Below are 14,470 nucleotides of genomic sequence, written 5' to 3' on the forward strand. Positions count from 1 at the left end.
TTGAAGGTAATAGCAAACATATTTTTCCTCCTTTATGGAGAAGAGCAGCTGTAATCAGCTTGAATTTATAATACTTACAACACTTCTCCTCCTGTAGCATTACATTTTTGTTGGTTGCACTAGATGAAGGAGCTCCTGAGGAATCAACAAAGTTCCAGATCGTACATACAGACAAATAGTCCAACAGGTGGACCCAAATGGACATTGCGATCCATAGAGCCACACTGCAAGTGTAGCTTGAATGTGTTCCATCAATTTCTTGACCCATGTTTTCTCTCATCTTGTACTTTTTTGTGTGTTTTTTGTGGATTATTTGTGAATTTCCTGTAATCTTTGTGCTTTTCGCTCTTGTGTGTTTTGTCCTAAGGGGCAACCGTAGATAAGCAGGCATTTCTTTCCAGTACTGTAAGCAATGCAGCATACTGTTGCCTTGCTCTCTCACAGCTGTACTTTGTGAAGATCTCTTCTTTGGCTGTCAGGCCTCTTCAGATTATTTGCTGGGTGCACTTTAGGTTTTTGATTAGAATCATCGCCACAGGTAGTTATAATGTGAATCATAGTGGCACCGCATGTGTGCATCCTCAAGGCACTACGCTGTGAAGGATAGACTTTTAAAGAGGAAAAAAATACAGGAGATCACACTAAGGCATATACCGATTGACTTTTTTCCATCTGTGTTTTCTTGACTCATTGCCCTGCTGTTAGCTGTTCTGGGCTTTTCACATTTGTTTCCTTCAAAATATTCCCCTTCTCTTCACATTTTGTTGTGTACCAGAATGATTTCATAACTCCACAACAATGATCTAACAAGATGCAGAAAATGAAATCCTTTCCAAAAAAATAGATTTCTTTTAAATTCCACCGTAAAATTGTAATATAGTATCTCAGGAACAGCACGCACACCATCTGGATTTGTACATTTTGATAGAGTGGACATGATTTAGGTTTTCTGCTAAACCTCGTGAACTGGATTCAGTTTCCAAAGTTTTAAACTGTGCTGTGTTGCTCCTTGAGAAGATTATATTCAAAAAGGCAAGAGGTATAAAGGTATTGTGTGTGTGTGTGTGTGTGTGTGTGTGTGTGTGCGCGTGCGTGCGTGCGTGCGTGTGTGTGCACGCGTGCGCGCGTGTGCAGGTCTGAAGAGGTTTAAAAACTCTTTCATCCCTTTATCAGTGAATCTCCTAAACTAAAGGAATAAGAAGGATGTAAAATGAGCGGCAGTGTTGCATGTATTTGAATGCATTTTATGTCGGTGATTGTTTTTTGTATGAACTTTATGTCTGTTTTAGCACTACATATGTATTTTTATGTGGCGGTTTTTATGTCCAACACAAATTTCCCAAGGGACAAATAAGAAATCTTATAATACTGAATATGTGAGTGAAGCAGTGTCTATGCTACAGTGCATAGAAACATATGCATTATCATGAAAACTAGTTGCAGCAATTTTAAAATAAATGGTCTGTGTTGCATGAGTTGGTGAATAAATCTCATCATGAAGTAAATTATAAAACAGATTTGTAATTAAGGTGTAATGTCATATCTAAAACTTATCGTTTGCTTTGATAGAAAATGACCTAATTGTCACAAAGAAGAAGAAAATCACTGTACTGAATATAAAGTATGCTTTAGGTAAGGTACATTTTAAGCAGCTACTGTATGCTGTGGCAGTCACTTTTGTTTCTTTCCTTTCTTCCTTAGCTAGAACATACCAGTCTTAAGACTGGCTTTGCTCACAGCTCATCAAATTTTACAGGAGCCATTTTGAGTGACTAGACAAAGTAGAATGTGGGTTGGACTGAGCGTGTGGGTTTGTGACCCGGGGTGCATATGTTCCAGGACTTGGCTTGGTCGAATGCCCAGGAGAGCACTCCTGCCAGTTTGACTGTTTCAGTATAAAGTAACTTCTACATTCTTCAGATTTTATACAATATCACATTTGCTATCTTCGAATTTGGACCTGAAGGAAATTTCTCCGCAGTGCTGCCATGCACACTTGGCTGTCATTGAATAAGTGATGCTGCGTAATCTAAATCCACCTCAATCTTTTCTCATCATTTAAAAACCAAAGTTTGAATATCTTTCAGCATCAGTCTCCTCACTTACCGATTTCCTTTTGAAATCATAACCTTAATATCTGCCAGCTCTCCTGAGTGACCTCATCAAGTCTCTCAGTCATTCCTCATTTAAATGTTATTTTGTATTTTCACATTTTAAGCAGTCTCCGGGAGCAAAAGGTGCAACTTGTCTTAGTAGTGTGTAGTTGTGATTCCATTCTTCGGCTCCATGGTGTGTAGTTTTCCTGTTTGACTGGGACGTGTTTGACATTGATTCAGCCAGGCACTTTGATCCCAGCACAGTTCTTCACTTGTGGAGGACAACAGTCACCAACTGTATTGACGTGGTTGTGTGTTTTTTTAACACACTTTCATCCAGAGTGGATTTTGACAGCTAGGTCACACCTGATTTTCTCTGCACTTCTCTCAGTCTTACTAAATAAAAATCCTTGCCTTAACACAATGTTCAGTTCCAGGTTTGGGCAGGGCTGTGTGGCTGAAAGTGAGCTGAAGGCAAAATAGTGATTGTGAGCACTTTTTGGTCAGCCTGCTATGTGGAATATCACCCCAGGTTTGCTAGGTGTTTAAAATCTAGCACAGCTCACTGGAACACTACTCGAGCTTCTCCCTTCAAGCTGACTGTTGATTCTGACGGCACCAGCAGCAAACCCTATTGCTCCTGCAAAACAGACACAAAAGCATCCACCCTTTGCTCTTCTCCGTGTTGAGACGAGATGTTCTGCCTCAGGGTTCGCAAGTGAGAGAGCCAGCAGATAAAACGTGCAGCGATAATGAAGGCAGCAGTGGCCCAGGTCTGTGTGTTTATTTCTGGGGCTGAGGAGGGCGCACAGCCCCGCCGGCACACTGCTGCCGAAGCTGAGCCCCAGTGTAGATGGCGGCAGCGCAGTAGAGGATGCTCCGTTTGGAGGGATATTGATTTCCTCTGCGATCTGTGTGTATTTTTGGGAGGCCTGTGTGCCGGGATGGCCTCTGCCCCGTGACTCACTGATGGAGACTACTGCTTGAGCGCCGGCCTCAGGCTCTGCAGGGCCTCCAAGGAATAGCTCTGCCCCCCCTCTCTGTGGGAAGGGGCAGAGGGTAGAGGGCACCAGCATGCTTAAGCAAATCTGCCGCTGTTGTTCTCCCTCCTCGCTGCATGCTCTCACCTTAGAAGCAGCGGCGCAGCTCAAGTCAGGGAGGGGGGGATGGTGTGAATATGTAAAACAAAGAAAATGTGAATTCCCATGTACTTATTTGTTATTGGTTCTCTGTTTTCCCTCAAACCACAATCAACCATTTTGTACTTGGAAATCTGCCTGTGTGAAGCAGTGAGTGTTGCTGTATGTTCTCATAGATGGTCAGGGCATTTTTACAGAGCACAGCTGCGATCTCGCTTCCTTGTTGTTGTGTGATTGACTGTCCTTCCAATAGCGAGTGAACATATGATTAGTGGAGCTGCTCACTGTTCTCATGCAGCTGTCACTTCACATCTTGCTGCTTTAAATTCTCCTTTACTGCGCTTTGTATCTACTCTGCACTTGACATGATTGCCTGGTTAACTTAGCAGTCTGTCATGCTTGAATATCCAGTGGTAACAGTCATTTTGAATCTGCAATGTAAATGACGCTGGAAACTTTATTAATTGTGCGCCAACTTCTGTCGATGAGACTTGGTGCCGGGGCTGGAGGCCTCAAGATGAGATGTTCGTTTACTTCCATTTAACACCCCCCTTCCCCTCCTTTCCCTCCCCTGTCGGTTCTGGCAACCAGAAGCAGAATGCAGGAAAATATAAACTGTTATTGTTAAAATGTTTGTTTGCAAAGAACTTTCATCTTGTAAGGCAGCCCACCCTCCACAGGATTTGAAATCAGTTGGGCTTTGCTTTCATGTCTGTCCCCTGACAGTTCCATCCTTTTGTATTGCGAGCTCAATGAATATTCAGGGGTTCCTCCTCAGGGCTTGTGTACAATAAAAGAGTCAACGTCACGAAAGTTTCTTTGCAAGCCCCCCCTTTCTCTATTTTTCTTGAGTGCTCTGTTTGAATTATACACAATTGTTGATGTTTGTGCAGTGGCATTACTTTGCAGCTAATGAGCGGGAGATGCAGATGCTATTTTGCTCCGATTTTATTTTTGATGTAACTCAATTTGACAGCGAATAACAATTTGTCTCATGTCTCATCCCCTGATGTAGAGGTGCTTACTGCTTATGTTAACAATTTTCCTTTTTATTACAGGTCAACCAGATCCAGAAGACTGTTATTGACCCTCTGAAAAAGTAAGTGTCCATGTGGGTTTCTTTCACTCTTGAATTTTTCTTTGTAAGTGCTGTATTTTTACGGTTGGCTTTAAATGTCTCTCTATACCAGACCAGGGTCAAAGAGTTGTTTCCGAGAAGTTTGATATTTGTTCGGTGCACGTTGGTGGAGTTTTTCCACAAAGGACCATACAGTGAATTTAGATGCATTGTAAAAACACAGGAAGGTACTGTGAGGGCAGTTTAGTTCAGCTTTGGTGGCTTAATGTTCCTGATGTGGTAAATCCATACGACACACTGAGCAGATTAAGTCCAGTGCCTTGTAACATTTTTATGATTTGACCCAGCTCTGCTCTTTACACTGGTAGTGCTGGACCACAGGAAGGCCTGAAGTGTAGTAATGCAGGTTGTAAAAATGAACTGGGGAGTGAGCGGTGCTGCTGTGGTGGAAGTGTGTCTGGAAGAAAGTTTATTTGGTTCTCATTCCTAATACTCGCCCCCATTTGAGCAGGCGGTGAATGCTATTCCATTCCTTAAGCCTCACACACACACACACACACACACACACACACACACACACACACACACATACACACACACTGTACACATGCACATGCACATGCAAAGCAGAGGTACTGAAGGGAGTGGCTGGACTATCCCACCCTTCTTCCGGAGCGCTTGTTAAGGTTTTGCTTCCTCCTCTTGGCTCCTCCCAGGAGATTTTTCTCTGTAAGAGACCATGTGCATATGTGTCTATTGCAAGTTCATGTTTAACCCCAGAAGCTTGTGAGTCCCTTTTTTTTCTCCAAAATAACCATTGTTAAGAGATTCCTCTTTAAAACACAAATAGGTTGGGTTAGTGTCTGTGTGTCTGTGTGTGTGTGTGTGTGTGCGTGTGTGCCTGTGTGTGTGCCTGTGTGTGTGCCTGTGTGTGTGTGTGTGTGTGTTGAGCCCCTTCTTCCTCGTGTGCTCTGGTGGCGGAGCAATGACAGGATGGAATGGTTCTAATTTCCTCTTCCTGGTGGGCGGCAGGCGGACGTGTGGGCAGGCTCAGAATATGGCAAAGGGCCCAGCTTCCTGGGCCCAGAGCCGTGGATTGGTTGAGGAGGAGAACTGTCTCAGGACAGTGCACACTCTCACACAAACATGCACACACACACACACACACACACACACACACACACACACATAACACAAACACAAACCCAGATTTTGGAGGGGGGTTGCTGTCTCATAGATATGGTATTTTAGGCCATAAAGTTAGGCATTTACATGATTCTGAAATAGAGCACAGGAAGTTCATAAACGTGTTCTGAAGACAAACTACAGTGGTGCCTTTATTAACTTTTTCTCCCCCCCTCCTTAAAAACACAGCACTATTAGTTTGTCAAAGTGTCTTCTATAGAAAACTGAGACACAAAAGCTACTATACTTTAAAGCTTCCATTAAGATTCCATTAGTCCATCACTAATGAATATTTCTATTATTGTTTACTTAGTCTCAAAATATTCTATTGGTGATCTTGTGTCATCATAAAGAGAATTAGAGAAGAGTTGAAAAGGAGAAGGTTAATGTTAATGGAAGACCTTGAATGGGTTGTGTGTGTGTGTGTGTGTGTGTGTGTGTGTGTGTAAGTAAATAAGTGTGTATGAGTGTGTTAGGTACGTGCTTGTGTCCATGCGCTATTGCTATTTAAAATTTTGGCATCCTTACTTGATGTGATAAAATGTACAGTAAACAAACGAAAAGAAGCAGCCCCCCGACCCCCGTGTCTCTTTCTACTCAGCGGGGTCACTGAATGACATCACTGTGGTTATTTGAGGGGAGGGGAGTGCGTGGGCATTGAGGCGTTTGTGTTATCTAGGCCTCCTAACCTAGCCCTTTCTGCTCCGTTGCTCTTTTGGGTGAGACAGAAGTCACGCCTGTTTTGAGACCTTTGCCCCGGGTTGAGCTATGACTGGACAGGCCACACTAACCCCTCTCACTCAGAGGAAGAGGCCGACAGGACTATTTGGCCTTAGCTGTGGGGCTGATGCGATTTTTTTTAGGGGGGCCAGTGTTGAATTTGATCTCATTTGTTGTTGAATTTTTGCAATCAAAGTTCAGGGTTTTTTTTAACCAAGGATGTTTGCTATGAGGTCATCTTTTTTTTTTCCATCTTATCTGGTGCATCATGTATCCGGGCTGCCTGTGTTGTTTAGTTGTGATCGACAAAGTACAAGGCAAGTTGTGGCAGATCAAACTCTCCTGCTGAGACAAAGGAGGTTCTGCTGGCATGTACGTCACACATGCACATGAGTTCCCATGGTCCACAGCTTTTAAACCATTTATACAACAGGTGCTAGTTATTTTACTTTCACTGCGAGCGTATTTCAAAAAAACTGACCTCGTGACGTAACCCTGTCTGACACTGCTCCGTCTTCATCTGAGAGCGTGACACTTTGGAGGTGGCAATTTGCACATGAACAATTCCTTTTCCCATATTTTTAGTGGTTTGCTGTGTGTTTTCTGCAGTTGTGAGTTATGTGATGGTGATAGTCAAAAGGGACAGCCAGCCTCATAGACTGAGGGTGTCTAGACCAGACTTGGGCTTGGCCGACGGCTCAGACTGGCCTGTCTGTGGATTGGCAGCTATTCATAAACACACTCTTTGGTCCAGATGCTATTTCCATCCAGCCTGTTCACCACACCCTGACCTGTCACATGGACAGTGGTGTGCCCTTGGCCCCAGCACAGCCCTCAACCAGTGTGAGACCTCATTCAGACTGCAAATGCAAACCGAGACTGCCGACCTGTAGTTGTCCAGCCGAGGCCAGGCCATCGAGGGAAAATGTCTAGTAGTTACCTTCAATCAGGGCCACTACTGCATATTCTTGTGTGGGAGCCTTTGACATAGCTGAGTCACTGTAACGTCTGGACACAGAGAGCCCTGACTGTAACAGCGAGACATCAGCATCCAGCACGGAAAGGACAGGAATGGGTTAACAAGCAATTGGCTTTGTGTCTAGCTCTTCGCCTCCTTCAGCGCCAGGAGAGCAGTAGCCCTTAAATCTCTCAGTGTGCTGCTGAAACATAGTAGTTGCTTGCACTGTTGTCCCATTTTAGAGCACAAACATCACGCCATCATGATGTGTCATGAGGAAATTGCACCGTGCTCTCAGGTGAAGTGCGCCGGTGAGAATGCGATCAGCCTTTGTGTCGTTTGAAAGCTGGTTTGCTGCTGCGTTGTCATCAGCCAGTAGTGTTGGAGAGCAGTCATGCCTAGAGGGCAGTTACATAATCCCTTGGCACTTCAAGTATGTGTACACTGGAGCAGATAGTAGACTTGAGGATCGGCATCCACCCCTGCCATAAACTGGGCCAAAGTGGTATTTTATAAATAGCGGTAGAGCGTGGGCCGTGGGGCTGGGCCGAGCTGAGCTCCGTGATGTCACTCAAACGCTACAAGACCACTCCTTGCTTAACTTCCTGTAGGAAACAATCCCAGCTTGTCTGAGACTGAGCCTCGTTTCGCGTCACTTTCTACCCCCCCTCACTCTTGCCCTCTAGTAAGGTGCTCCGGCAGACACAGTCTAGGATTTCACAATCAATCTACAGGTTCTCAGTGGTCCCCGCATCTGCCGCACAGAGCAGAGCAGGGCAGGGGTTGGCATGAAGAGAGACGTAAATCATGAAGCCCACACATTTTGTGGCTAATAACGCTATGGGCAGAGGCGCATGTTATAAACTGCTGTAGTAGTGTGCCTACACAGCTGATGAAATGCTTTAAATGAGTCATTCAAAAAAGCTATATCACTCTTCATTACGAGTGTTTTTATGACTGACTCACATGTAGCAGACACCTGTTTGAATAATCTTGTGGCCTGCTTTTTAAAAACACCAAAATGTGTTTGTTAATGTTCATCTTGTTAAGTTGGCTTTGCTATAAATTTTTTAATGACTGCTGGGATTTTGAATAACAAGTAATGCTGCTGTGTTATTTTCACCTCACATTCATACACACATTTGTTGTGTATTCTTTGTCTTGTAAATTTTTCTTTTTTAATTTTTAGCAAGTCTAAAAAAAAATGTTGGCCCATGTTATTGATGCTTACATTAAAATCTTATAGTTTGGATTTGAGCTATTATGCAAGTATGTTAACTTAATTTTAATTTTTATTAAATGTTATTGGGTTGAATATTTACTAGATGCTAGATGCAGCATTCCCGCTTCCCATTAAAAGCAGCCACAAAACCAGTGCAACAAGTCCCAGGATGAAGCTCAGACTCCTGTTGCTAAGTTACAGATGAGTGTTTTCCTATTTTTAGTGCTGAAGACTAGGATTCTCATTGCAAGAATATATTTTCATTTGGAATATGATAATTGTCACAAAATGAATTGTTTCATGCCATTTTGAACTACAGTAATTAGATAATAGATTAGAGGAAGCTTAATGCAGAGCCGTCCTCTGGGGTTTGAGAGTACCTCTACAATAAGATGTTGAGGAGAGGGATTTATTAATTCATAATGACTCTTATTAAGATAGGATGCCATGCAGAATGCATGTCTACAAATTTCATAGAGCAAGAAAAGCTGTTTTAATGATGCTAGAAAACTTCAGTTTCTCCCAGAAAATTATGTGATAGTTTTTTCCCTTTTGAGTGCTATGTGCAGCACAGCACTGAGTGTCAGGGTATTTTTTGCTGGCTTGCATGCATGCATGCTTGTGTGGAAATTTTCTTTAGTGCCCTATTGTCTGTGTCTGAGATGTCTAAGGTTGTCTGTGTGCTGGTTTGTTGCAGATACAGCGGCGTCTTCCCCAGCCTCAACATGGCAGTGAAGCGTCGGGAACAGGCACTGCAGGACTACAAACGGTTGCAATCCAAAGTGGAGAAGTATGAAGAGAAAGAAAAAACCGGCCCCGTTATGGTCAAACTACATCAGGTACTGTGAGTTTGAAGCTTGCAACGGCGCACGTGTCGGTCCACTCCAATGCTCCCTCTATCTGCAGAAGGCCAGAGTTCACCTGCTCTTACATGCTGCGCGTATTGTGAATAGGGCACAATAAGTGGAAAAAGACACAAATGCTGACTGGATATGAACAAAAATAGTTGAGCACATGCATACTGTACATGTGCGCTCCTTCACCCACGCAAGCTACCAGGCTCTCAAGTAGTGCCTTTTCAAAAAGGCACTGCTGCACATCTACAGGCACGTAATTGAGAATTGTAGACACACATACACACCATGAGGCCACTACAGAAGCGCACACATTCACAGATAGCGCTGCAGTGTTGCCTATGCTATTGCCTCTAACACATCCTCACATGGCGAACCACCCACACACATTGAGAAAAGCACTGTCAGGGGAACAAAGCCTTGAAGAGGCCCCTACATCCCTGCCCTTTGAATCCCTTTGCACTTAAAGAAATGATCCTGACAAAACACGTATGCCATTTTAACTGGCATGTGTAAAGAAAACTAATGTTGAGAGACCATATCTTAATGCAGCCGATAAACAATATGCTGTAGTTTTAATATAGCAACTCCCCCCATCCCCTTAATAAAAATTCTCACCCTCTCACACATATTCATTGTGCATTCCATAACTCCATGCCTACAGTAGACTACCCACTAATACATTCACACACAGATCAGTGGTGCTGGAGTCCACTCACAGCCAAGTCTGCCCACATAACCCACTCCTCCTCACTGTGGTCGTGATTACAGCCTTTTTTTTCCTTTTTCTTTCTTTTTTTTTTTTTACACTGCTTCTCCGTGGGAATTAGGCAAATATCTTTCTGAACAATAAGAAGGACACTAAAGATGGCTCCAGTGCTGAAACACTTGAAACTAACTTGTTTCTATTTGCAGGCATTTGTTTTTCCCATTATCTGGAACTCTTTGTTTTTGTGGAAGAACGTGCAAAATTATGTGCATATAACAACATGAGCTGACGTGATGAAATGAGAGGATGTAATGTAAAGTCAAAAGTGATAATGACCGATGGTGACCTTTTCTTTTATTTCCTCTCTCCCCTCCACACCCCAGGCCAGAGAGGAGCTCCGACCAGTCAGGGAGGACTTTGAGGCCAAGAACAAGCAGTTGCTGGACGAGATGCCCAAGTTCTACCACAGCCGCATCGACTACTTCCAGCCCAGCTTTGAGGCTCTCATCCGCGCACAGGTTAGTGATTCTCCTCGCCTGGAGATGCACACACAATGAGGCACACACGCATGCAGGCACACACCCACCCCACAGTGTGCTGTTACGCCCTCTGAGCGTTGGTTAAACAGTGGATCGAGTGTCTGATGGAAGGGAGTGTATAATCCTGGCAGTCTGTCTCCCTCCACGCTGTCCTAATGTGATTAACCCCCAGTGACGGCCCACACTACTGTGTTTAGCCCAGGAAGGCCTCATCTGTCTGGCTCCACTGCAGCCCTGCAATACATCCTTTAACCTGAAGCTTCTCTTAAAGCAGCTGGGCGTCTCACGTTAGCGCCACCATGTCCTCCTCCCCCACCCCAGACCTGCCTGGCCATGTCATTTCCTCTTTGGGATAGTCACTGGCACACTCTTAATTAGTAAATCAGATTATCCTAGACCTAATGACATTTATGGAGTTACATGATGTACTTTGAACTTAAAATTAGCAAAATGAGCAACCAACATTAATTGTTTCCTCAAATCTGAGCTCAGGTCTTTTACCTTTTTACCTGCACGGTTCAAGAGCTCTTATAAGTCACACTTGTGCTATTCTGTTCTTTCCACATGGCCTTTATTAATGTAGCTCAAGCACATGAATGAGCATTTACACATGTTTACACACACACAGTCACACGTGGGTGGCCAGTGGACCAGTGGACCTCATCCCCAGCCTTTCTGCATGTGCTCAGTTTCATCCTCCACTCCCTTCTCTCCCAGCCGCTGTTGCTGTTCAGCTCCCAGCGGCAGCAGGAAAAGGCACAAAGGCTGCCTTTGTTGTGAGCCTTCAGCTTTACTTCCACAAGTCCTGTCCAGCAACTGTCAGCGGGACACTTAGCCTGACCTGTCCACCTGTACAGATGTTGATGAATTGAGATATTGTCTTGATTTTTTCACAGTTTTGCATTCTCTGCTGCGTGAGTTCATTTAGAAAAAAAAACACTTAAAAGATTTCTTTCTTTGTCCTTTTCTCAGTTGATTTTCATTGTTTCCTAAAACAGTGGTCACATAGTGTTTAAGGACTTACTGAATAGAATGCAACATAAATTATTCATTATTTCGGCTGGCTAAGAGGTCAAAGTGTAACCTCTGTGTATAAATATTAACCAGCTGGAACTATGGTATGTTAAAATGCCCAGACAGAAGTCATGTAATTTAAAGCTCTGCTTTACCCAAAGACGTCTTTTTGTACCGTAGGTGGTCACAGCTGTGCGAGGCTGCGTTTACTCCTCGTGGTGACCAGACTAATTGTAATAGCAGAGTGTCTTTGCTACAGAGGGCGCTCAGACACTGATCTGGTGTACATTATCATCACTGGTCATATGGACATTTCCGATGGCCCTTTCAACAAGCCATTTTGGAAAAAAAAAATATCCGCTTTACCCCCACAAACAGCAGTAACCCAATACTTATGGCCCACTCATGTGGTTTAGGTGGCAAATATTGAGATAAACATACAGAGGTCTTTCAGACTGAGCACTTAAAAAGGCTTGTACAAGGTGGTTTAGGAACTTGACTTTTTTTTCTTGTTGTCTTGACAATCAAATCTGCTCACGACAGAGTGAAACAAAAGTTATTTCTATATAAGATGCACGAGTCTTAGTTTATTTCCAGCTTGACCCAGCTCTTTTTCTGTCGTGTCCTTTAGCAAATCACTTAGCATCTCTCCCACTGGTTTCTTGGTTGGTCTTGCTTTCTCGGCCTACAATAGGACACACGTGCAATTTCAGAGAAGCCAACGATGCCCCCTTAAGAACATGGTATCGTATGCATCGCTGCATGAATAAATATTGAGATGTGTGTGTGGGTTTCAAGGGGTTGTATTTCCCAGTACTTTCATTCTCTGCCTACTCTTCTGGAGTCTTGTAATGTGATTAAAGTCTATTAATCATCAAAGCAACTCTCTAGGGAGCCTGACTCATGAACTAAGGGGAAGAAGCAGGGGTGGGAAGTGTCAAGAAAGCTTTCAGTGAACACTCTCTATCTCTTGTTCAGATTGGGAGAGAAAAGCAGGGTCACTACCCACTGAAGTGCTAGGTTTTTGGGGGCTTTGTCGGAGTTGTTTGATATCTGTGGGCTCCCTCTTCTCTTCTTGAATCACTTCTCATTAGCAGGGTTGAAGAGGTATGAGACCAGCAGCTTCAGACTAGTGTAAGTAAAAGCAAGGTTAGATTGTGCGAGTGGCGCAGAGTTTGGATATGATTTGTTGGGAGTCTTTCCTGAGAGGCATCTAAGAAAAGTCTGTGGATGGATCGACCCCATCGAGTCTCTATCAGAGGACAGACAGGACCATTTTTCCTGCCATCACAGACTGTCTTTTTCCCTCCTGCCCTCCCAGGTTGTCTATTTCACCGAAATGTACAAGATTTTCAGTGAGCTAACAGACCAGATCGACCAGGCAGGTCTGACTGATGAGCAGAGGGAGAGGGAGACCGAGGCCAAGCTCAGCGAGTTGCGTGCTCTGTCCATTGTCGCCGACGACTGAGTGAGGAAAGCCGAAAACCGGGAAGGGCTGCTTTCATGCCTCTCTGAATGGATTGCACTCTTTTCAGGCTCCTTCGCACAGTTCAAACGGACAGCAATGGCCTTAACCTGATTATCAGATTGTTTCCTTGTGGCCTCATCACCCCCCCCACCCCGTTCCTCTTGCACTACACTCCCATGTTTCATTCTCTCTGCAGAGACTCAAAGCAGCTGAAATGCCACATTAACTAAGCCATCAGCCAAGTGCGCAACATTATAAGCCAATATGTTTTTCTTTTTTCTTTTTTTTTAGCAAAGGAAGCAAATTGTTCTTGTCAGAGCTAATTAACAGGTTACACTTCTTGGTTTCAGAGATGTCTATGAGCATTTGTTTCTTAAGCAGGAAATCAGCAAGGAAATGTTCTTATTAGTCACATCTGCAATGTTACCAACAATCTGTGAAACCGTTTTTTTTACCCAAGTTTGCAACAAAAAACACTACAGACTGAATGTTATGCAATGTACTGTAGAGTACCGGCAAGAAAATGTATTTCTGTATTTTGGCCTTTGCTGGTTATCTCCAAGTTAAGCTCTGTGCCATGTTATGTGAGGGATTTTTTTTATTGGGGTTTATAGGATGATATTGGTAACATCACCTGTGCATTATGTGCCTACATTGTCCTGATGGTGGATGTAACATGTGAACTAACTTGAGTGAAGTGACTTTGTGCCTGTGCAGCCCTGTTGAAAGGTCGACCACTCTGGCTGCGGAGACAAGTAGCTGTCGAAGTCTATTCACTGTCCAAAACAGATGCTGGTGCTCCCTCTAGTGGTAAATATTGATCATGACACACCATTTCCTTTTATGCACACCATCCATCCTTTGTTGCATTGTTGGTGGATCAGTTTGACGCTCGCTCATTGTTGGCGCTCTGAGAAAGTCCTTTCTCTGTTCCCTCTGAACCAGGGTTGGAAGCCACCTTTTACTTTGGCTTTCCTTGATTTTGGACCAAATCATACTGTCATTGCACTCCTTTGTTTCCACCTTTATCAGGTACTGCCTCAGTATGATAAACACGCTCTGGTTAATAGGGCTACATTGTGATACATTAATTGCTCCCGTACCGTTTTTAAAACAGTGTCATATCAAGAATTTGACTATTTATTCTTTGGCATAATTTTTAAAATTAGTGATACAAATGCTTAGTTGATTCTGTCTTTGTGTTTGAGTTACAGTATGTATTAATGAAGGCTTTTCTAAATAATGAGTTTAAGTGGGAGATTTTTTTAACACAACTAAGTGAACATTTTAACATTAGAGTGGGTTTTAATTTAGGCTTTTGAAATGTATTAACACTACAATCTGTTAAATGACAATGTTTTCAGTCATCATCTCAATGAGTCAATCATGGAATAAATTAACTGTGAGAAAAGCAACCATGTCTACAATCTTACTATCATGTTGCCACCTTGATGGCTTTAAGTTTGGATATCCACTGATTATTTCTCA

The 14,470-nt window shown here is 43.4% G+C and overlaps 1 protein-coding gene across 1 annotated transcript in view; it reads left to right on the forward strand.

The window, feature by feature from the left end:
* bin3 (bridging integrator 3) overlaps positions 1-14,397 on the forward strand; it is a 32,638-nt gene extending 18,241 nt beyond the window's left edge. The window contains exons 6-9 of the mRNA XM_042488196.2: positions 4,294-4,334; positions 9,096-9,237; positions 10,345-10,479; positions 12,836-14,397. Of these exons, the coding sequence (XP_042344130.1) occupies positions 4,294-4,334; positions 9,096-9,237; positions 10,345-10,479; positions 12,836-12,982 (465 nt within the window). The 3' untranslated portion in view covers positions 12,983-14,397. The remainder of the gene's footprint in view (positions 1-4,293; positions 4,335-9,095; positions 9,238-10,344; positions 10,480-12,835) is intronic.
* Positions 14,398-14,470: the final 73 nt, after the last annotated feature.

This window comes from Plectropomus leopardus, chromosome 4 (genome assembly GCF_026936395.1).
Source record: "Plectropomus leopardus strain MGB_pleo_1.0 chromosome 4, ASM2693639v1, whole genome shotgun sequence".
NCBI classification, from domain to species: Eukaryota; Metazoa; Chordata; class Actinopteri; order Perciformes; family Serranidae; genus Plectropomus; species Plectropomus leopardus.